The sequence below is a fragment of the Dipteris shenzhenensis genome, chromosome 15 (assembly GCF_047967505.1).
Source record: "Dipteris shenzhenensis isolate YYH24624 ecotype China chromosome 15, Dip_SZ_1.0, whole genome shotgun sequence".
Classification (NCBI taxonomy): domain Eukaryota; kingdom Viridiplantae; phylum Streptophyta; class Polypodiopsida; order Gleicheniales; family Dipteridaceae; genus Dipteris; species Dipteris shenzhenensis.
Window position 1 is genome coordinate 44,466,439 of NC_141610.1, and position 23,362 is coordinate 44,489,800.

Genomic DNA, 23,362 nt, shown 5'->3' on the forward strand with positions numbered 1-23,362 from the left:
ACCGAGTACAAGACTGGTGGTAGGAGTGATCCCATTGCCACAAGAAGCAAACATCCATCCATCACTGCAGTATTGGACTCTACAGCAGTGCGTAGAAGCTTTTGGGGCAGATTTTTCCTTTATGACGCAGTGGGCTCGAAAGGTGGGAGTCGTTGGCTACCTTGGTACGTAGGTGCACGAACACAGACTACTCCCCCTCCAAGTCCCCCATCAAAATCGCAGAAATCCCGATCCTAGAACAATCTCCCACACATAGGCGCGAGCTTTGTTTTCCTCGTCGTCTTCCTCATGAGTTGGACAGCGGTGAGTTGGAACGTGCACCTGATTCTTCGCCAGGAGCTGCAGCAGGCAGTGGTTGGTAGACCACTCGACTTCTCGAGCATATGTTCACTGCAGCAGATATTGTGCGTCGCCACCATCTCCTCCCTAGTAGGGGACCTGACGTATGGTCCGAGGTTTTCGACCAGGGGGAGCTGATAGCAGGGAGGGCAATATGGATGGGCCTTCATGTGGGAGGCCTCGGGATAGGGATCCTGAACGTCTACGCGCCAGCTTGTCGGTAGCACCAGCCGACCTTTTGGAGACAGTTGACAAAGTGCCTCCCCGATGTAGACTCGTGGATTGTAGGAGGCGACTTCAAGAATCTAGAGTTTGCGGAGGACAAATAAGGGAGGATCTCGTTCTCAGAGATGCCTGTAGCAAAGAGGAGTATCTAGGAGCAATTTGTTTTTGCGATCAGCGGTAGAGACCCTTGGTGAGAGGCAGAGTTCACCAGGACTCCAAGCAGCCTGCATTTCTCCTTTGGGTAGAGGAGACACAGCGGGTTGCTAGAGCGCCTGAACCATTTCTATGTTGGGATTGGGCGCTACACAGAGGGGGATCTAATGGCATCCTAGCAGTGACCACGATGTCGGACCACTCTCTGATCATACTTCACTTAGAGCAGCCTCGCCCGGACCTCCCCCAAAAGGGGATTTGCATCCCAGACAGCATGCTTCAATAGGTAGAGGTACAACACTCCATTGCAACGATCTGGCAGCAGCTAGAGGGAAGACCCCTAGCGAGTTAGGCAGAGTAGTACAAAGCTTCAGTCCCAGGCGCTTAGGAGGAGGCTTGAGGAGAGACTTGGCCTCCATAGAGCGCCTCGGAGAACAGGAGCCTGGCTCGCAGTGGCTGAGCACGCGCGACTAATCCTACAGGACATGGAGACGACTAATCCTACAGGACATGGAGATGCTAAGGGCTGAGTTCTCATACCTCTTCCCGCGCCGGATGGGTGCAGCAGGGGGATAGGATGACTCGGCTGTTCTTCCAAGTCACCCGGCCACGCTCAGCAATTTGCAGCGGCTGAGAGATACACATGGTTAGATGCATATGGGAGATTTTAGAGATGACTACGGATTTCTAAAGACAGTTGCTCCAAACAGAGGAGGAGACCGCAGCTTCCGTGGCTAGAGAGGCAATGTGGGAGCAGGTTCCAGCAGTGGTTTCTCCGCACCTAAGTGGATGCCTAGAGGCCCCTTTCACGGAGGACGAGCTCTGGGAGGCCCTCAAGACCCTTCCCCCGTAGAAGTGCCCAGGAGAGGATGGTTTGCCTCCGACTTTCTTTCATTTATTATGGGAGCACATCCGTACTCTGTTCCTACGGGCCTGCCAGGAGATCTTTGACGCGGGCTCTCCCACGGTCCCCGAGTTGCGGTTGGATCTATTTGCTCCCGAAACTTGAAAGGGAGAGACACGACGGACATTTAGCTGTGGAGGCCGATTACACTACTGGACACCGCGTACAAGATTTTGGCCAAAGGCTTGAGTTTGCGGCTATGACCTCACCTCCCAAATATCATCCACGACACAGAGACCGGTTTTCTCCAGGAACACAACATCCTTGACAACATTTTTACTTTCTCAGAGGCAGTGGATTGGATCAGAGAGGAGGCTCAACCTCTCGCTATCCTTCTCTTGGATTTCAAGAAGACGTATGATAGGGTGCAGTGGTCCTTCCTTGAGGGCACGCTGATGCAATTGGGCTTCTCTGAGCGGTGGATCCGAGGGGTCTCAGCACTTTATGTACAGAGCTCCAATCAAGTGACCATTGGCGGCCACATAGGAGAGGCATTTCCTTTATCCCGTTTGGTCCGACAGGGCTGCCCTCTTACCCCCTTCCTCTTCCTCTTTGTGACGGAGCCCATGGGTTACTTTCTACGCTCTCAGGCCGTCAATCTCTCAGCCATGCGACTTTCGATTCGATAGGAGGATGAGCTATTGGACTCAGATTTTGCGGATGACATAGCTTTGTTTGTGGAGAGATCAGTGGCGAGCCTCGAGAGGGTCACGGGGGATCTGGCCATTTATTGTGAGGCCTACGAGGCACGGATCAATTGGACCAAATCCGTAGGCTTCTTCATAAGCACGGAGGAGGTTCAGAAGATCCGCAAGAGGGGGGCAGGTCTCGGCTTCAAGTGGATCCCCGTGGACAGACAGCGCGATACCTATGATGTCAGGTGGGGTTGTATATTATGGCAGAGCAGCAGATTGCCCCAATACTAGAGAGCGCTCATGGTTCAACACAAGCTCTTGTATTAGAGCTCGGCCAAACTCTCCCTCACACGTAGAGCTCTTGTTGTCAAACAAATATTACTCACTACATCCTGGTACATTGCATCTTGTTGGTGCTTCCACAAGGGTTGCATGGGGCAGCTCAGAAGACTGGTGCGCAACTTTCTATAGGTGGGTTCCGACGGCACCCGGAACACCAAGGCTTTCCGACGGCACCCGGAACACCAAGGCTAGAGTGGCATGGCAAATAGTGATCCTTCCACAATCTCGAGGGGGATTGGGTATTATAGACCCAGAGATGCAAAGTTGGGCCCTCCTGGGCAAGCTATTGGTTTGGGGTCTCACACCTGGCACAGAGCCCTAGAAGCTCCTCCTATAGAGGGGGCTTCTCAAGAACACGCCTTGGATAGGTGGGCAGTGGCAGCAAGCTTACAGGTGGATTTTCTCGGAGGCACGTTCACAGGGAGAAGATCCCCCTTCATGAGGAGTTTGATCAAGGTGTGGCACAGGGTTTTAGAATGACTCCTCCGAGCCAGCACTTCCTGTAGGGAGGAGTTCGAAAGGCAGCCTTTTCTCTGGCATCCGGAGGTCAGGGACACAGACGGTCGGATGCTCGATCAGAGGAGGCACATCGGATGGGCAAAGTGGGACAGCGGCCCAGCAAGATCCTTGGGTCTTGGAGCCGTCTCTCCATGGATACACAAGCCTGAGCACAGTCACTCTCTTACCTGTGAGGCACAGGCATACACATAGTCGAGATTCACTCAGCGATCCCGGAGTTGTGGTGGGAGGGGTTGTGCAGCCCCTAGACCCCTCACCGCTAGGACGGTCAGTTCTTGCGGACAGGAGTACCTCTCAGGGTCCGCTTCTTCAAAGAGCACATGGGCTTCATTCGCCGCAGGTTCTACAGGGTGGGACTAGGTGGCCTTCTACAAACCGAGTCAGAGCGAGAGGCGGAGGAGCTGGCAGCCCTAGAGGGTATAGAGTGGCAGAGGATCGGGGTGGTTGGCCACTTCGGCAGAGTTTGGCATCTTGACCCGACCACGGTCCTAGCCAGCCCAGTGGGAGCAATTTGGCGGCTCTGGTTGTGGGAGGGCAGGCTTCTTAGGGACATCCAGTGGGACCCAAGAGAGTGGTTTTGGCCAGACACTCAAGCAAGATGCCTGAGGTACCCTTCTTTTCTTACACGACTCACATTGGTAGACACATAGAGGAAATAGCATTGGCTGGAGCAAAAGGTTCTTAGGGAGGTGGTCAACCGCTTTTGGCCACAACTATGGTCTAGCCTTCGGCCATGAAAGATCTCCTACTTCTAGATGGTAGCCCATGGGGGCTTACCGATCGGCCCCGGGCTGAGCAGATGAGGTTGATGGCACGTGTGCCTGGTGTACAGAGAGGGAGTTAGAGACGATCCAACACTGCCTTTGGAGTTCTACATCACACAGCATTTGGACAGGAGCGTTCTGGATTGTGGCCACGACAAAGAGGATGCAGAGAGACTTCACGTGGAGGATGATGGCATGGCTCACACAGGGATGCCACGCTTTTGCTATTGATCCGGTATCACCGGCATACAGATTTCATGGTGAGCAAGTCCTACAGATGGAGTTCCTTAACGCCGTTCATTGTCATTACCGGAGGGCAGTGTGTAGGAGACAGTGGCAAGCATCACTGCCTGGAACAACTGGGTCGCCCATTGCAGTCAACCACAGACGAGTGCTGGTATAAAAAGAGAAAAATCAAGGCTAATCAAGCCTTGAAGGAAGAACAAGGACCCTAACCTAGGATAGATATACGGAATGACTGCCCAGACCGACCCCAAGATTGACCCTATTACTGAGCACCACGATGTAGATACCGGACCGAGGTAACAGGACGGTCAAGTGCTACTTCTGTGAAGAGGGGCATGTGAAAACAGAATGTCAGTTGTGGCAAGAGAATGTTAAGCTGTTAAGCATGTTAAGGGTATGTGAAAACAGAATGGCGGTTGTGGCAAGAGCATGTTAAGCTGTTAAAAGCCCACCAAGACCAACGCACTAGCTGGAAAGAGCAGATAGTGAATCACTCTAGAGATCTCTAGAAGAAGTAATCAAAATAAGGTCCCTTTATGATGTCAACGTGCAAAGCACAACAATTTCAATTCTTGCAAAGCTCAAGGAATGGTGAGCTGATTCTATACTGAAATAGGAGCCTTTCTTCAACTTAAGACCATTAAATCTAATCCATCAACATGTATGGGAGCTGCTATGGCCCAGGTGGGATTTTAATACTACCCTATTATGAAACATATGAGCCAATGTTACAGTATCATATGGAGCCATGTAAAAGCCAAGCTTCAATGGGGTATTTCTTAAAACGAGAACACGGGTTAAAGAAAGAGAGATCTGATAGGCAATAGATGTTCATAGACACTTTACATGCACATTTAATATGACATCATTTTCGTTAAAGAAGTAGGGGTTGCTGGGTGATAAGCAAGTCTTTGTTTCAAAACTATAATCAACAAAACTAGAAGCGCCAATAAAGCTGATATCTCGGGTTGCTGGGCGGTAAGCAAGTCTTTGTTTCAAAACTATAATCAATGAAACTAGAAGCACCAACAAAGCTGATATCTCTCGCCTTTGGACCAATGTTTTGAAATGTGTAAGTACCTTGCATATACACTGAAGAGTATTCAAGATACTCTTGAAATAACCAATATGGAAAACAGGAAGCTCGAGCTTAATATAACCAAAATGACCAGGGCATGTTGCCAATGTACCAAAACATGTCGAGCACAGAGCATCTCTCCTTTTCCTGGTAGTACCCTGCCAACATGAGATTTCAGGAAAATGTTATTATATGAAAGTAACCGAAAAAAAAAACAAAACCAAATGATATCTGAGCATTCATTTTACGTTTTGAAATTCACAAACAATATAATACAAGAGAAGTGGTAATGTGCAAAACTTGCATTAAATTTCTGAATTGGAGTTTATTAGCAAATAAGCAAACGACAATCAGAAATCAACTCAAACACTAAACAAAATGATTGTGGCATAGGCCAAGTTTATGTAGAAATTTCACTAAAGCTTATATCTAGATGAATCCACGAACATGCCCAAACTCATCCTCTAAAAACACAATATAGTGCAGTTTTAATTTCATGATAGTCACTCATAAGGTTGAAAACCAGTGGGTGTAGACCATAGTATAAACATATGCTCTCACACATACAAATCCACACACCCACACATACTTGAGCATCCATTTATACAATTTCTTTTTACTGAGTTTCACTAAAGCTTGTTGCGAATCTCAAATACTTTGATTAGGATAGTTCAAACACTTTGATATAGGCCACTTCCATCCCAATCTCCACTATCAAATATATGAACTCTTGAACTTAAAGAATATTGAGTGATACTATGATCTAAGAAACCGCTAAAATTTTCTACTTTGCTGTAAAATTAAATTCACAAAATTTTTGAGCTTTGAAGATTTCATGTACAAAGATCCAAACTCTTTTTAAATTGAGAAAGACTTCTTACTCTTAATTCCTCAGGTGCTTCGGACTAAGCACCAGGTATAGGAATATTGGGTACCGTTCATGATTGATCTATGAAATCCCTTGTTTTATGCCCTGCTTGGGATTGGCAGGAGTGCTTTGGAAATTAAGTGGCTCGCTTTGACACATCCTATCAAACATAGATGAGGGTCCACTTTCCTATATGTTGTGAATGCAAGGACAGATGTGTGAAGCTGCAACCCGGCTAAGAAAAAGTGTTAGGCTCACATGTTGAGGGTCAATTTTCATGGAAAGAAAAAGAGGTTACTCGTGTGAGTAGTCTTGATGGCCCTTGAGAATAGAAAATTGAGGAGTCAAGTTGTGTACTTTACTAAGTTTCCACCTTTACCTCTCTCTCAAGGCCAAGGTATTTTAAAATGGTTGTCAACATAGTTAGGCAGCCTTTTCTTCTTTTATGGGGAGAGAGAAGAAAGAAAGAAATTTTATTAGAGTCTTCGGGAGACCAATGGATCTATGAGACTGAAAGAAAACCTGATACAAATCACAGTAAGGGTGGAGCTACTGCAATGAGCATCATCATCCGTGCCGAATCCTAAGTCTGATCATATTTAGGCAGCCATGTCTTCTTTTATGGGGAGAGAGAAGAAAGAAAGAAAGAAAAGAAAGAAATTTTATTAGAGTCTTCGGAAGACCGATGGGTCTATGAGACTGAAAGAAAACCTGATACAAATCACAGTAAGGGTGGAGCTACTGAAACGAGCATCATCACCCGTGCTGAATCCTAAGCCTGATCATACATAATCAAATACATCTGGATGTAACGATGAAAAGAAAAGAATTGGAGCGGGGAGCGGAATCCTCCGTATGTCATGTCGCCCTGGCTGGTGCATAGCCGGTGAGGAAGTCAGGAATGATTTTCTAGAATCTAGCACTAGAGTCACTATTTTATAAGTCCAAGATGGATTTGTTTAGACCTTAGTATTAATTGTTTTGATCCTACCAAGATATATGCTTATGATGATCCAAATAGGACATCTGAATGGATGGCCTGTAGTGGTATGGGGCACTACATATACTAGTGATGGATGCATCAGAATTTCTAGGTGTTAGGAATCGGAAACCTATACCAGCAAGCCCATAATTTCCATAAGTGGTATATGGTTGAATATCTTCCAGATGGATGGGTATCTAACTAGAGATAAATGCTCTTTAGCCAGTATTTAGTAAAGCCGATCACTTTGCTGGAACCAATGTAATTATGAAAGAAGTTCTTGCAATGAGTCTTGTATAAAGACATACCCAATGGATTTGGGGTAGGGTGACGAGTGGCTTACTAAATGGTCATGTGATTTAATAAAGACATCACTCTTTGTTTATTTAACTTTCTATTCTAACTCTGTCAAGGGCATATTAGACTAATAATTTTCTCTTTTTCCTATAGGTATTCAGATAGATTCTAAGGGTTTTGGATAGATACTACCTTGCAAATACTACATTGAATCCAAATTTGAAAGAGGAGTATAGTTTGGTAATCTATGGCATGATATTGAAAAATTGCAAAATTGGTATTGTTCTTCTACATATGTGCATTTATGTGTAACATAACTCCAGTTTAAAGAGGGGAGAATGTTATGTTTATAACTGGGCTACTAGGGCCTAGCCAAGACTGGGCTGTCGAGAACCAAGGATGGACTAATGTGTGACCTTGGATTGAATCTAGGGTTAGGGAGTAGTCTAACCTAGGGTTTGAATTAACCTAAGGTTGAGACTAGTGCTAGCGTGGATGGGTTTAGATCCTATGGATTGGGCTACTCTAATACATGGCTATTCCAAGGTTAGCACAACTAATTAGAATAAAGTAAAGCCCTACATTGCAAATCTAAATCAATGACATTAAGGCCACCTTTCTGTGTGGAGAGAATCATTGTCTCCCACACCACCCTGGCTCTCGTATTTGCTGAACCATCAAGCCCACTCCATTAAAAATTCATGGTCTATCTTTTAAGATGAGTGATGCAATACCTAGAGTGGCACCAACAAGAGCGAACAAACAAGGCTGTGGCCAGCAGTACGTGGTTTGACAACTACCACTCTAGAGGCAAGGTCAAGTCTATTTAAAGTCCAAAAAGGGAGTTTCCTCACGATGCTCTCCAGTAGAAGAGCACACTGTTGTGAAGGAGAGATGATAGTTCCTAGGGAACATGCACATCAATGGATGGCCAACCCCTAGGGAACATGAAATCCAAAATCCTAGGGACAAGAACAAGAAGAAGGGAACGCCACGTCAATAACAAACACACTATTCTATACATTAAAAACACTTAGAATTTAAGAAAATTGGTTACTAAATTCACAACTCAAAACAAGTTACAACTTCTTTTGGGCCAAATTTGGAATCAGGACTTAGGACATAAACAAAATCTTCGTGATAGATGAATCATGAATGACCATTGATAATACATTATAGCTTGCTAACTAGCATACAAAAGGAAAGTCCATAAAAGACAAGAATATGAGATCAACTTGAGTCTTGGAATTCCAATACAAGAAAAGGAGACCCCCTAAAGGCTAGATGTTGCATGCATGATGCACTGCGGCATGATTGCTGTGATCCACCAAGCACTATCCATATCAATGATCAATCTAAATCTGCAGCATTGTGGTCGCTGCCTTCTTGCTTTTCTTCATCATCTCTATCATCTACATCATCTCCATCTCCTTGGTCATAACCAACATATGGATTACCAAGCACAATGTGCTGGCCTGGCTGGCCATCCTTTTGCTTCCATCAAATGAATTCCTTGCGGCTGCACCCAGCTTCATCCTCTGAACCAAACGCAAGTTTGCATGCACAAACACAAGGTCAATTGCCTTTAATGTCCAAGTTTGTTCCTCTTCTTTGATGCAATGTGCCCAAAGCTACTCCACAAGCGCTCACAAGGAGAGGAACTCGCTCCTTTACTCAAAATGCCATTAGGCAAACTCTGCAACAAAGGTGTATCCGACCCAAAATCTTCCCACCACAGAGCAGACCCAATGCCCACTATGTACCTGTCTCTCTGTGCATCGTCAGAGCCACACATTCCATATTTTTTCCTATAAAAAGCCAACTCATCCTTCATCTTCCTTCACTCTTGTGCATTTGCTTTAGTAACTTCTCCCATCCTCTCTGTTGGAAAGGTCACCTCCCCATCTGTAAGCCCCCAAATGAGGAGAGCGTGGGGGAGGGAGACCTAGGGCAGAAGATGGCTAGAGAAGAAAGAGAGAGGGGGCTGCCACATGGGCAGCACCTCACAAGAGAAGAAGGCTGCAAAGGACGGAACCTGTGGAAGGAGCAGAAGGCGGGGACAGCAAGCCCTAGATCTGACCTGGCAGGGCGCGATGACATCAGCAGTGTACGGCGCTGCACACATGGCTGGGAAGAGGACCTGGCAGATATGGCAGGATGTGCAGGCCCAGATATGCAGCAGCAAATATGGCTGTCAGTGGGCAGAAGGCAGGCCTTTTATAGGCTGGATACCTGCCTTGAATGGAGGGCCAAAGGGCCCTGGAAGTTTGGGCCAAAAGCCATGGGGTGTGTGCCCTTTTAGGGCTGGACCAGCCACAGACTGGTCGGCCAGTCTGTAACAGGCTGGTTGGTTTTTTTTGCCAGCCCCCTTGGGGCCTATAAAAGGAGAGGCCCTAGGCCTCATTTCACATCACTTGGAGCAGCACAAGTACCAGCAGAAAGGAGCAGCAGGGAGCTTGCCTTAGGCCTCATCACTGGAGGTAAAGGGAGCACATAGGAGCTGCAGACTTAGCAAAGAGTGCTGCCCACCTAGGCTGGTGTAAAGACAGCAAGGTGGAAGGGATCTGGACGAAAAGTCTACAGAAGCTCCAGGTGGAGCACGCGGGCTCGAGTCTAGAGATAGCCAGTGTGGGGGTTAAAGGTCACTGTGCCTTTACCCCGGTTATGTACAATACTCAAACACATATATAAATGAATGAAAAAGAAGATTAGGGTGGTTCTGCACCCACCAAAAACTTGTGTGGCTCTCTGTCTCTCTCTCTCTCTCTCTCTCTCCCTCTTCCGTTCTTGCTTCCGTTGAGAGCACTCTCAACTGGTATCAGAGCCCGAGTGATCTACCTGAGCGTGCGTGAATGCCTAGAAGCTCAGCAGCTCTGTGGGAGGAAGGAGAAGCTCTGTGAGAAGCTTTGTGGGCGACTTTAATTGCATCCCAGTGTGCAGAGACCTTGGAGGAACCTTTGGAAAAGTTACTTTGGTTTTACAAAGTGGTTTTGAGAGCCTGTTAAGTGTTTTCAAAGAAAAAGTCGTTTTTTGAGCTTTTCCCTGTTTCGTTCGATGACAGAGACTCCGTATTGACTTGTAGAGGCAACTATTGCTTGCTTTTGGTGTCCACTTCACTTCAGGAGCTTGGAAACACCTTCATTCTTGAATCTGGGATCATTTCATTGGATTTTTGACTCACTGTGTCAGTTTCTGCGTTGTTTGACCGAGTGTTGGAACTCAAGTTTGGAGCAACCATTTGCAGATCTGTCAGTTCCGGTGGACTCACGAGGTCCTCAAACTTCTATGTTGCTCATCATTCGCACTCTGGTGGAGTTTACAAACAGCTCTGTTTCCAAAAACGTTTTTCAGTCCGTGTGTTGGACCCAGTGATTGAGACCACGGTTTCCAAAACTGTCTGTCCCATTGCGTTTCGGACGCCCAAAAACCCCTACCTGTCAGTTCTTGCGCGATTCGGTGGAGGATTTTCAGAGTTATAGATCTCTATGTATTCGATTTCGTCTCTCTGTTATGCATTTTTCATTCTAAGGTTTTGAAACCTTAGATTTATGCCACATGGCACTGGATAAGTGTTGACTCCCATTTCTCACTCATCGGTTGGGATTTTGGAGTTCCGGCAGAAGAGAGATATTTGTAGATTTTCTTGCTGAGTCCGATTATGCAATGGCACCCATGTTTTGAGGCATCTCAGGTTCTATTTTCAGTAGCGGTCATTACCGTGGGACTATGATTTCTTGAGCATACCTTATGCAAATCACTCTGGTTGCAGTTTGAGCAGTGTGCGCTCATTCGTGGTGTGCATTGGGTTACAGTGGATGATTTATTGCGGTCCTTATTGGATGCGCTGATAGGCCCAAATTGCCTTGTGGGATGCTATTTTTATGAACGCTTTACACATGGATGCTATTTTTGTTGGAGATAAGTGCACACTAAGTGTACTATTTCCTAGTCTACATTTGTCTAAGTCTAAGTCTAGTCTTTATGTCTTAAGTGTGTGCCATGTGGCACTTCTACAATTATCCCATAAGCACTCTTGCTTTATGTCTTGTACTTTGGCCCATATATTCAATGGGTCACATCATTGTAATCAATCAGTCTAGCTTGTGTCTTGTCTACACTCTTCTCAAGGTATTTCTAGTCTTTCAGTCTTGTTATTTCATTTCCAGTTTCTAGTTCTAGTTCTTGCTTCCATATTCCAACAATTTTAAGCTGAGGGACAGCTTTGACACATTGCAGGTGATGCACTAATAGTGCTATGCTCTCTTGGATGAGATATTATTAATGCATATGCCAGTGGACGGTGTTTATGCTTGAGTCATTTGGCACTTATTGGCATTTTGGATTACCATTGCAGTTGGCATTTTCTTTTGGGCTAGATTTGCTCATATGGATGCATAGTATATGCACATGAGTCAGATGCTTTGAGTTTTGGGTTTTGGTGATATTTCAGTCTATTGTGGCATACACATTTGGGTGCACCTGGTATTTGGTGTGATTCTCTCTTGAGGCACTAGCATTTGGGATTTTGCTTTATTTTGCATCATGGCATCCTCTTCCATGTCTGAAAAGGAGTTTTTTAGCATTAAAAAGTTTGATGGGACAAACTTTTCTTTGTGGAAAGAACAAATAAGGGATGTGCTTATTCAAAAGAAGCAGATTAAACCCTTGGCAGGGATTGAAGCTAAGCCTGCAAATATTGCTGAGGATGATTGGAATGAGTTGGATGCATTAGCAAAATCTACTATTAGACTTCATCTTGCAGAGTCAGTTTATTTCACAGTAGTAAATGAGCAGACTACGGAAGATTTGTGGAAGAAATTGTGTGCCACTTATGAAAAGGAAACTGCCTTTAATAAAGTTTACCTCATGAAGAGGTTGTTTGAGCTGCAGATGAAGGAAGGGGTCTCCATTGCTTCTCACTTGAATGAATTCAATATTATTTTCAGCCAGCTTCAGGCTCAAAAGATGAATTTTGATGTGGAGACTAAGGCAATATTTCTCTTATGTTCATTGCCATCCTCATGGGATACCTTCCGTACAGCTGTCAGTAACTCTGCACCTGGTGGAGTACTGAAATTTGATGATGTTGTGGGTAGCTTGTTAGCCGAGGAGATTAGACGGAAGTCTATGGATGGCAACAAGCAGGATGCAGCCTTAAATGTGCAAAGGGACAGATCACAGTTCAGGGGGAAGTCCCAAGAAAGAGGAAAGTCTCATAGCAAATCCAGGGCACGGAACATGGAGTGTTACCACTGTGGCAAGAAGGGCCATATGAAAAAGGATTGCTACAAGCTGAAAAGAGAGCAAAAGGATAAGAAAAAGAATGCAAATTGGGGTGCAAATCAAAAGGAAGAGAGTCCAAGGGAGGACAAAGGAAAAGTGAAGATCGAGGAGATTAATGCAGTCACACATGATAGTGACAATGACGTTCTCTTCATGTCTAGTTTATCTGCAGAGTTGCTTACCACTTCAGATGATGCATATTCCCAAGATTGGATTTTGGATTCTGGTGCTTCATTCCATGTTACTCCCCATAGGAAATGGTTCTCCACTTATGACAGTGGAAAGACAGGTTGTGTGCATCTTGGAAATGACTATGCATGTGACATAGTGGGAGCAGGTGACATAAAGTTTTTTTTTGCAAATGGGTCTGCATTTGTTTTGAAACATGTGAGACATGTGCCTAAGCTGACCAAGAGTCTTATTTCAGTGGGTCAGCTAGATGATGCTGGTTTTACACCACTTTTGGCTTTTAGAGTTGGAAAATTCAAAAGAGCTCTATGCTTTTGGCCAGGGGTGCCAAGTGTGGGACTTTGTATCCCTTACATGGATCAGGGGTATTTGATCATGTTGTTGCAATAACCGAGCAGCCAAGCACTTCTTTGTGGCATTGCAGGTTGGGGCACATGAGCCAGAATGGAATGAAACTCTTATGCCGTTTGGGTTATGTACCGCATTTAAGTTTCTCTGATTTTGAATTTTGTGAGCACTGTCTCTATGGGAAGCAGACTAAATCAGCCCATAAAGGAAGGGGAAAGAAAGATTTTGAAAAGCTTGATTTTGTGCATTCAGACGTATGTGGTCCCATGCCTACACAGTCATTAGGCGGGGCTGAATACTATGTGACATTCTTTGATGATGCAACTAGGAAAGTGTGGGCTTATGCTATAGCTCGGAAGAGTGATGTGTTCCAAGTATTTCAGAAATGGCTGGCCTGGCCTTGGTTGAGAATCAGTCAGGTAGAACGCTTAAATGCCTACGGACTGACAATGGTGGAGAGTATCTCTCTCATGACTTTCAGCATTTCTGTGATACACGTGGGATTAAGAGGGAGCTCATATCCCCTCGTACTCCAAAGCAAAATCCAGTTGCAGAAAAGATGAACCGTACCATTCAAGAAAGGTTGCAATGCATGCTTTCCAATGCAAATCTTTCTGGTGGTTTTTGGGCTAAGGCAATGAAGACTGTAGTACATGTGATCAATAGATCACCTAATAAGAGTTTGTATGGTGGTATTCCTGAAGAGGCATGGAGTGGCAAGAAGCCCTCTTACTCTCATTTGCATATATTTGGGTGTGAGGCATATGCACATGTGCCAAAAGAGCTTCGAAAGAAGCTAGATCCTAAGTCTAGAAAATGCATCTTTCTGGGTTATGGTGAAGGTGGAGAGATGGGCTATCGTCTCTGGGATCCAGAAGCAAAGAAGATCATATGCAGCCATGATGTAGTCTTCAATGAGAAAAAGATGCATAAGGCACCCATGAGGGATGTGGAAATGAGGAGAATCACCTTCCAGGATGTGAATCCACCTGCATATGTTGATAGACAGCAAGCTGTCCACGCACCAAATGTGCAAGAAATGGTACCACCAAGTACTCCCACAGATATACAATCAAGGGTAGATGATGGATCATCTATTGGTGGAAATGATGAGCCAAATGTGGCTGATATGCAGGTGGGATAGCAAGCTGAAATGCCCTTGAGAAGATCATCTAGAGTGTCTAGACCGCCTGATAGGTTTGTTCCACGGATAGACTATGTGATGCTTACTGATTGTGGGGAGCCTTCTTGCTACAGAGAGGCTATGATGCGCGAGGATCAACGCAAGTGGGAGTATGCTATGCAATCAGAGATGAGTTCACTTATGAAGAATAAGACTTAGGACTTGGTTTCTTTGCCACATGGAAAGAAAGCATTGCCATGTAAATGGGTCTACAAGGAAGGAATTAGCCTTCTTCGAAGGCAGAAGGGGAAGTATTGGTGCTTCTTCAAATCTTGGACGCAGATTGCTAGAAGGTGATGGACAAAGAGTACTGAAGCCAGAAGAGTACCTGCTTGAGAACTCAGCGAGAGTTCATGGTCCAGGTTATCTGAAAATATTCATTGGTTGCAGACCTTGCCAAAGGAAGGACGGGTTGAAACAGACCCTCAGAACATGGTGCCTGGAAGACTCCAGGTTGTTCACTCATTATGAGGGGGACGACTGGAAGATCGTGACGGCTGGATTGCTCGAGTTCAGAGGCGGGAACGTGACTGAAGGAGGTGGTACCAGGAGGTGCTACCAGAGATGGACCTGTGTACCAGGATGGTGTGCAGAAGCGGAACCGGACCTGGTGGAGCAGGAGCCACTGGATGAAAAGCCAGGAAAAGATTTTGACACCGAAAAGTTCCAGAGGACTACGACCAGGGAGTCACTGGAGCATCTTCATCGACGTGTTGGCATTGGGCTGAGATGTGTCGATGAGAAGGGGTGTTGGAAAGGTCACCTCCCCATCTGTAAGCCCCCAAATGAGGAGAGCATGGGGGAGGGAGACCTAGGGCAGAAGATGCCCAGAGAAGAAAGAGAGAGGGGGCTGCCACATGGGCAGCACCTCACAAGAGAAGAAGGCTGCAAAGGACGGAACCTGTGGAAGGAGCAGAAGGCGGGGACAGCAAGCCCTAGATCTGACCTGGCAGGGCACGATGACATCAGCAGTGTACGGCGCTGCACACATGGCTGGGAAGAGGACCTGGCAGATATGGCACGATGTGCAGGCCCAGATATGCAGCAGCAAATATGGCTGTCAGTGGGCAGAAGGCAGGCCTTTTATAGGCTGGATACGTGCCTTGAATGAAGGGCCAAAGGGCCCTGGAAGTTTGGGCCAAAAGTGCCCTTTTAGGGCTGGACCAGCCACAGACTGGTCGGCCAGTCTGGTCGGCCAGTCTGTAACAGGCTGGTCGGTTTTTTTGCCAGCCCCCTTGGGGCCTATAAAAGGAGAGGCCCTGGGCCTCATTTCACATCACTTGGAGCAGCACAAGTACCAGCAGAAAGGAGCAGCAGGGAGCTTGCCTTAGGCCTCATCACTGGAGGTAAAGGGAGCACACAGGAGCTGCAGACTTAGCAAAGAGTGCTGCCCACCTAGGCTGGTGTAAAGACAGCAAGGTGGAAGGGATCTGGACGGAAAGTCTACAGAAGCTCCAGGTGGAGCACGCGGGCTCGAGTCTAGAGATAGCCAGCAGATAGGAGAAGTACCTTGTGGTAAGATCAGAGGACCACACCATTGGTGGGACTCTAAATCTGTCTCTTTTGTATTGTGTCCATATTTGTGGACGGAAATATATATTCTTGGTGGTTTCTCTATCTGGTTGGTTCATTGTCTATTGATGAGTCTGCACACCTATTGTATGCACATAAGTAAAGAAGTTTGTGATTCCACACCCCACACCGCACACTGTGTGAGCTCTTGGGCATTACTATAAGTCTTCCGCTGCGTGTACCCTCTATTGGGTCTTTTCTAACACTCTCATCACCTCCTTATCCAACTCTTGCTTGTTTCCTTAAATTTCGGAGTCCATGCAAAGGCGAATGATAGGAATTCGAATCATTTGGCTGCACTACCAAGTCTACTAGCTTGTACTACCTATCAGGAATAGTCACCACCTCCAGTCACATTTTCAATCATTTTGTTCATTCCATCATGAACAATGCATGGCTCATCACTATCCATAAGCCTCATCAAAAGGATAATGGGCTTCACTATTTCATCATATGACTGACATCCTCCCAAAAGGCATTAGATAAAGATAAAGACTTGCATTCCAAGGCAACTGCACTGGTGGAATCCTTCCATGCCTCCCACTCATTACAGACAAGAAGCTCTCTCAATGAATTTTTAAACTCCAGAAGACAATCCAACATGATGAAGTTGTAGGCCTCTAGAACAGCTTGTTGCCAAGTACTAGGGGTTGCTCGAGCCTATTGTCAATGAGAATTTAAAAAAAAAAGTGTCTTTTCTTCTTCTTTGGGCAATCTATAGTAAAATGCCTAAGGGCCTGCAAATCCGACACTAATCCTGTCAGCCTGCAAAGTTCTATTTCTATTTCAGTCAACAATTCGTATAGGAGAGAAAGTGAGTTAAACTTCTCCCTATTGCAATATTGCTTTCGCAAAGCCCTGAGTGTAGGCAAAAATTTATGCATGTCCAAGCGAAATGAATCATAATGTTAGCAGCAATTGTGGCCAACATTTTTTATGATCCTCTTGGAGAGTACACATAAACTTGACAAGGTGGAGAAGCATACCCTAGTAGATGGATTCGTGACCACCAGAAAGGGGCAAATCTCAAACTCTGAGAAGGCTTTGTTCATTGGGAAAGATAATAAGAAACCCTTTGCACAACATGAAGGAAATTGAGCAAAAGGACTGCTTGACCAAGTCAGGAAGATGGCAGGATGGAGTCTACAAGAATGGCAAAGAAACCCTGGTATTATGAACTACACTTTGTACCCTGGAAAGATCAAGTTCGTGGAATACATCAAACTATGGAAGGGAAGTTATTTATATTCCAAAAAATTCATCGACTCGGTGTTGATGCAGTTGCCAAACGAAGCAAACGCTTTGATACCAGGATTTGCTGAAGATGAAGACGGCAGCAGGTCAGAAAGCAAGCAATGCGAATGAGCACAAAATCCAAGTAGAAGGATCAAGGTAACTCAAAGTTAGTTTATATAATCCGAGTTCTAGATTAAATGATCCACATGGCAAAACTTGATTGGCTGGCTTCTGTGGCCACACGTTGCATCATCATTTATGTTTCTATTAGTGAAGGCGCATTGACAGTGACATGGATTATGAGCATCGATTGGCTGATCTCATATATATATACCTTTGTAAGACTAAAATATGTCCAATCATACAAATTTAGAATTTGTTGTTGTTCTGAAGACCAAAAATCTACACAGAAAATAAAAGAGAAAACGAAAGAGGAAAAAATAGAGGTAAACAAAAAATGAAAAACAAAAGGAAGACATACTTAGCAAGCAAAGCAACACTTATGTCGTCATCAGTGCCCAAGCATAAGCAGCTGTCTCAAGCTGTTCCAAAGATGGGGGTTCACACCAATCAGTTCATGGTCATGTGATGATAGAAGGGATTTTGGGGCATCATTGACAGTCATGGAGGAGATCTATTAAAGGGATGCCTTGATATGCATCTTAGGCTCTCTCCCTATCTCTTCTTAGGTGCCCTTGTTGATACATAGTCTGACTCATTGCTTATGGTCACCATCAAAAGAGGCTTAGTTCCCCACTCATTCTCTACTAAGGCAAGAAAAATGCTTGAAGCTAGAGAAGACATTTGACTTCAATTTCATAGGATAAATCTACGTGAACCTAGTGAAGTCGTCCACAAAAGTAACAAAGTAGTAGTATCCTCCAAGTGATGCTGTCCGCATCGGCCCACATACATCACTATGTACGAGATGCAACTTCTTGGATGCACCAAGGGCCCCATCTTTTGTAGATGGGAACCGTTGCATTTTCCCCAATAAGCAGCCCTCATAGACATGTTTTGTAATGGCATGCATGGGTAAAAGATCTACCGCCATGTCCTATGAATGCATCTTCACCATGTCCTTTGAATCCATGCTGTCCCCTTCGTTTATCTTAACATTATCTAGCTGCCTGCGTAAATAGGCAACCTACCTCATTGCAAATCTAATAAAGACTTGCCAAAGTATCCGATGCAACCTTGGCTGTCTTGTAAGACCAAATGTGAGGTATAATCTCCCTTCCAAAGTGTCAATTTGAAGCTATGTGTATGTGTATACATATATCAACACATACATGTATACACACATGAGCGCACACAATGTGTATGTGTGTTGGCTTGCTTCTAAGTTGGTTGGTCAACATGTGGGTCTAGATAGACTGCCCCCTTCCCCTTCTATATAAGGAGGGCTCTAGGCCCTCTTACCTTCACCAAAATCCAAAAATGCTCCATGTCGCATAGCAAAGACAAAGTCTGAGGCATCCTTTGATAGAGCATTAGAGCTCACATCATGAGCCAAACATAGAAACAAGTTGCTGCAGGTGTATGCTAATTTATTGGTAGGATAAGACCATGAGCTTGCGTTTGACATCTAGTGGTACGTTCGCAACTGTCATCCCAAAGAATATGACAGGACTTACGAGCTTGCTCGGAACTTTGAGGACACAAGCAAGAGTCAAGGACCCAAGTCGGCCCTTATAGAGAAATACTAGAACTCGACCTTTCCAAAGAAATTAGCTCCATTAGTGGGAAGAAGCAAGGGGATTATTTAACTGTGGGGAGCTAGGAGAGTTTGACAAGAGGCCATTGTCAGATAGTGACAGTAGGTTGTTCTCAAGTCTCGGCTAGCACCAATGGAAAACATAGTAACAACATTTGTTCTTGAGTCCATCCCAGTACTGATAGAAGACAAAGATCCAGAGCCAATCAATCATAGCAATGGGATTCAATCAACTTCTCTTCAGCTGAAGGGGGAGGTCGAAGGTAGGTGGAGCAGGTCAGCTAGTCATTTCCACCTACGCAGATAGTAGGGCAAGAAGCTCCTCTAGCAACACCAATTGGGCAAGAAAGAGAGGCACTTGAGCAGTTTGCAAGAAGTCTCAACCAATCTCACAAGGTGTTTCTTGGCTACGAGCTGCTGCCAACACTAAGATTCATTTTGCTCAGACATGCATACAGGTTCACCTACACTCTGAGCTTTGCGAAGACAATATTACTATTTCCACGTGGCAATTGCTCGTCATAGGTTGTATTCATTATGCTCACAACGGCTTGTGCATATTGTTTGTTCATAAGAAAGATAGAACAATGGACAAATGCGATTGATACATAGGTGCATAGTGCATACATTGTGGATGGCTTACATTGAATTCGGAAAAGAAATGTACTTCTTCAATTGCTCATTTATTTGCGAGACGTAGTACAAACACATTGCTGCACTTGACACATCCATTCCTATGTCTTCCCTTTAGGGTCCCCAAAGGCTGGACAGGTAAGCAGGGAAGGCAGCCTGCAAAGGCTGCCCAGAAACTCCCCTGGAAAATGAGCCAGGGAGGGCTTTTTATAGGCTGGTTGTAGGCCAACCAGTCTGTAAAACAGACAGACTGTCGGCTGTTTACAGATAAAAGGGCCACTTGGCTGCCCTATTTCCTCATTCACTGCTCCTGCCTTCAGCTCTCCTACAAGCTCCACTCCAGCCTCCTTGTGCAGCCCCTGAGATCCTCAGTTCTGGCCCTGCTCTAGCCTCAGTCCCTTGGCCATCAGTTCAGCCTGATCTGAACATGTCCACACAGCACAACAGTCGGAAGTTTGGACCAGCAAACGGAGAGAGGTTTGGACACTGTTTCCTCAGCTTTCTCAGCTCTCTTTTACAGTTTACACAGCTCACTTTCAGCTCTATATTTCAGTCATCTCTCAGTTCTCTCATAGGATCTATCACTTCTAGTTTTCACTCTCTCACTCACGCCGCAACCCTGCATTCCGGTAGACAGCACAAGCCTCTCCCTTGCCTTGTAGAAGCATCCTACATCGTCAGTGTGGACAGCATCAAGGTCTCGGTACTGGTCCGCATTGCCTCTCAGGTCTTTGGGTCTACTATATGTGTGCACAGTGAGCTTTTCAAAAGCACGTTCCATGCTCTCTTGAAGAGTGTTCTTTGTATTTTCTCAGTTCTCCAAGTATAAAGCAAATTCTCTACTGATTGGGGGAGGGGGCCCTCAGTGGGTACGACCCAATCGGTTGTCGACTCTACTCTCTCTACCCTCATCTCCTTTCTCTCTCTATGGTAAACAACGCTCATTCCTCGCTAAAGGTTTAAAGAAGGTCTTGCTGTGAATTACATGATTAGATAACCGTTGCATGTTACATTGGTATCAGAGCTTCGGTCTGTATCCAGCTTGACTACCGCAAGTGTATGGTTGTGTTGAGATCCATGAGCCCTTTTTTTTTAAAAAACCACACAAGGGGCTTAGGACCATGTTCGAACACCCCCTCGTGGGCCAAGCACCTTGAAACATGGACATGGCCAAACAAAGGCCAGCCCACAAACTAACCAGAAATGACACGAACAAACTGTACGGGGGTCGGCATAGCAAAGCCGCCCCAAAGTACCTTCAAGTCCGTGCCATGTGCCGCAGTCCAAAGTCCACCGCAAATCACGGCCCTCCACAGTGCAGTCGCACTTAATGTGCCTGCCACGAATCACGACCCTTCGCTGCAGTCGAGGCAGAAACAGCGAGACAGAGACAGCCGCCACCAATCACACGCGATAGCCGCCACACCCCCACAGTCCGCCGGAACAGCCGGCTCTGATACCAAATGTAGGAACATGCAGAAGGCGACACATGTCAACACAGGGAGCACCGGGTACGAGGGGTCCCACACCCTCGCCCCATAGCTGTACATGCCCTCTCCCATTCCCAAAAAGAGCCGGCGGGATACAGGAGAGGGGTTTAATATCCTTACTATATCCAAGGCCATTTAGGCCACATATTTGCATATGGGATTAATCATCCCACATTACGATAGCTTTCCATCTTGGCAAAAAGCTCTCCACCATCAACAGCTATAACACTCTCCTATGTGACATCACCCACTTTGAAGTGGTTTCCATTGACTCCTCTAACACCCTCCAAACAAGTTGCCTTCCTCTCTATACCATGCTTGTGTGCACCTAGAAGACTAATGTTTAAAATGATTGCATGCAATGCATGTGCCTCTCTCCTCATGAATCAACTAGGTATAGTATAGAATCACTAAGCCATCTGACTTTTCTCAGGTACGATGGCCTCAAAGAAATAACAAACTACACTCTTGACCCTCCGCACTGACAAGGGGGGCGAGTATTTATCCTAGGAATTTTTTGCCTGCCCTCTCAATAGCCTTAGCAACGTTTCAAATTAAGCAAAGCAAAAATTAGGCATTTTTATAATTTTTGGAAGTGCATTTTTTCTATTGGACAATATGTTGATACGTGGCTTCTCTTCGTTAGCTGGAGTATGGACTTGAATGCAGACTTTAAATGCCCACTGAAGAGAATTTATTCCCTACTCTCTCTCGCTCCCCCCCCCCTTCTCTCTGGAGCAGAGATAGGTCACAGATTTCTATGCATTTGACTTGGCCCCAAGGCACTCTGGGACAGAGGAGGAGGAGCTAGTCGACATGAGAGAGATATGGATCAATGGAGGTAGCCGACACAGCACTGCCAGACGAGGGACACAGAGACTGGTACACGGCGCGACAGGCGACCAGAGCACACACGATCGAGGTTCAACCTATTTCAGCTCTCCTCAGGGGAGATCGCGACTGAGGCGAGGCATCACTCTTGACATAGCCCATCGGATCCAGAGATCAAGGAGACCACATCCTCCACCACCACGGGAGACATCCCGACAGATGCAGATACGTGAGCTCTTTGCATCTCATCAGATTGCCATCATGGAGCCTGGATACGTAGGGCCGGTCCACACACTTGGGACTCTAGCTCTAAGCACTTGATATCTTCATGTCACTCTCATTTTGCATTTTGCTACTTTGCTCTTTTGTACTAGTATAGCATCTTAGTACCCAGCAAGGGCCTTAGTGAGCCCTTTGCCCCAGCCCACAGTGGTCTGTATGAGCTACTTGATTCTGTACTTTGTCCCATAGGCCCACAAGGCCTCCCATGGATGTTAATATTTCTCTCTCTCTCTCTCTCTCTCTCTCTCTCTCTCTCTCTCTCTCTCTCTCTCCGAGCACGGCGACACGAGCAGAGCACACAGCGTGAGGATATCCAACGGCCTATCACTGACTTCTTTCAGCCACAGGATACCTCTTCTCAGTCTAGCCAACGACGCGGACGTGAGCGAGAGCCAGAGTCACGACACCTGCGTCAGCGGACAGATTCACACATCCAGGTCCATGACATCTCGTCTCTGCTCTCGGCCCGCCCCACTGGGGTTACAGTTGCCCTCATCCACAGGGTCACCCGCCGCCCCCGACGACCGAGCTCGACTAGGCTGCGTGACGTCAGAGGCCAATCATCTATCGCAGGGTTTTTTCCGACTTCCCATTTGACGGCCCCTCTATGATTGGTCTCTGACGATCACCACCTGCACATGTATAATGTATCTCCCCCCTCTCCCCCACTTTTTTGTGCCCCCCCCTTCTTCTTCTTTGTATCACCTGGAGGTAGACACATTTTTTTGTATCAGGACTAGACACATAGTCCTTCATAACCTCTTTTTTTGTAGAAACGGTTGGTTGGCCCGTTTTAAGACCACCACCGTTATGCTCATTGTATCAGTTATCTTTAGTCTCATAGACCTTCACGGTCTCCCGAAGACTTTAATAAACTTTCTTTCTTTCTCTCTCTCGGAGGTGCAAGCTGCTCTCTTGCGGAGGCTGTCATCCAGATTCTCCTATACGCAGACGATGTAGTACTACTATCCTCTTCTGCTACTGGTCTTCAGCGACACCTGGATGGACTTCAGGTCTTCTGTGATACACATGACTTGAAGGTCAACCTTGGGAAAACCAAGGTGATGATCTTCAACACTTCCAGACCCGCTATGCACGGAGACCAGTTCCTCTTCGCCGGCGACCCTGTTGAGATAGTTGACTCTTACACATACTTGGGCGTTGTCTTCTCAGGCCTGATCTTCACGATGCGCCCGACCATGCAGGCCAGGATCAGCCGGGGATACGCCGCTCTTGCCAGGCTGGA

At 46.0% G+C, this 23,362-nt stretch overlaps 1 protein-coding gene across 2 annotated transcripts in view; it reads right to left on the reverse strand.

The window, feature by feature from the left end:
- Positions 1-23,362, reverse strand: part of NRPC1 (nuclear RNA polymerase C1) — a 209,708-nt gene that overhangs the window by 174,655 nt on the left and 11,691 nt on the right. For both annotated transcript variants that reach the window (XR_015542205.1, XM_087385582.1), the window contains exon 3: positions 5,208-5,363. Coding sequence is in view for 1 of the 2 variants with exons in the window: in XM_087385582.1 (XP_087241708.1) it covers positions 5,208-5,363 (156 nt within the window). In the remaining variant the exon portion in view is untranslated. The remainder of the gene's footprint in view (positions 1-5,207; positions 5,364-23,362) is intronic.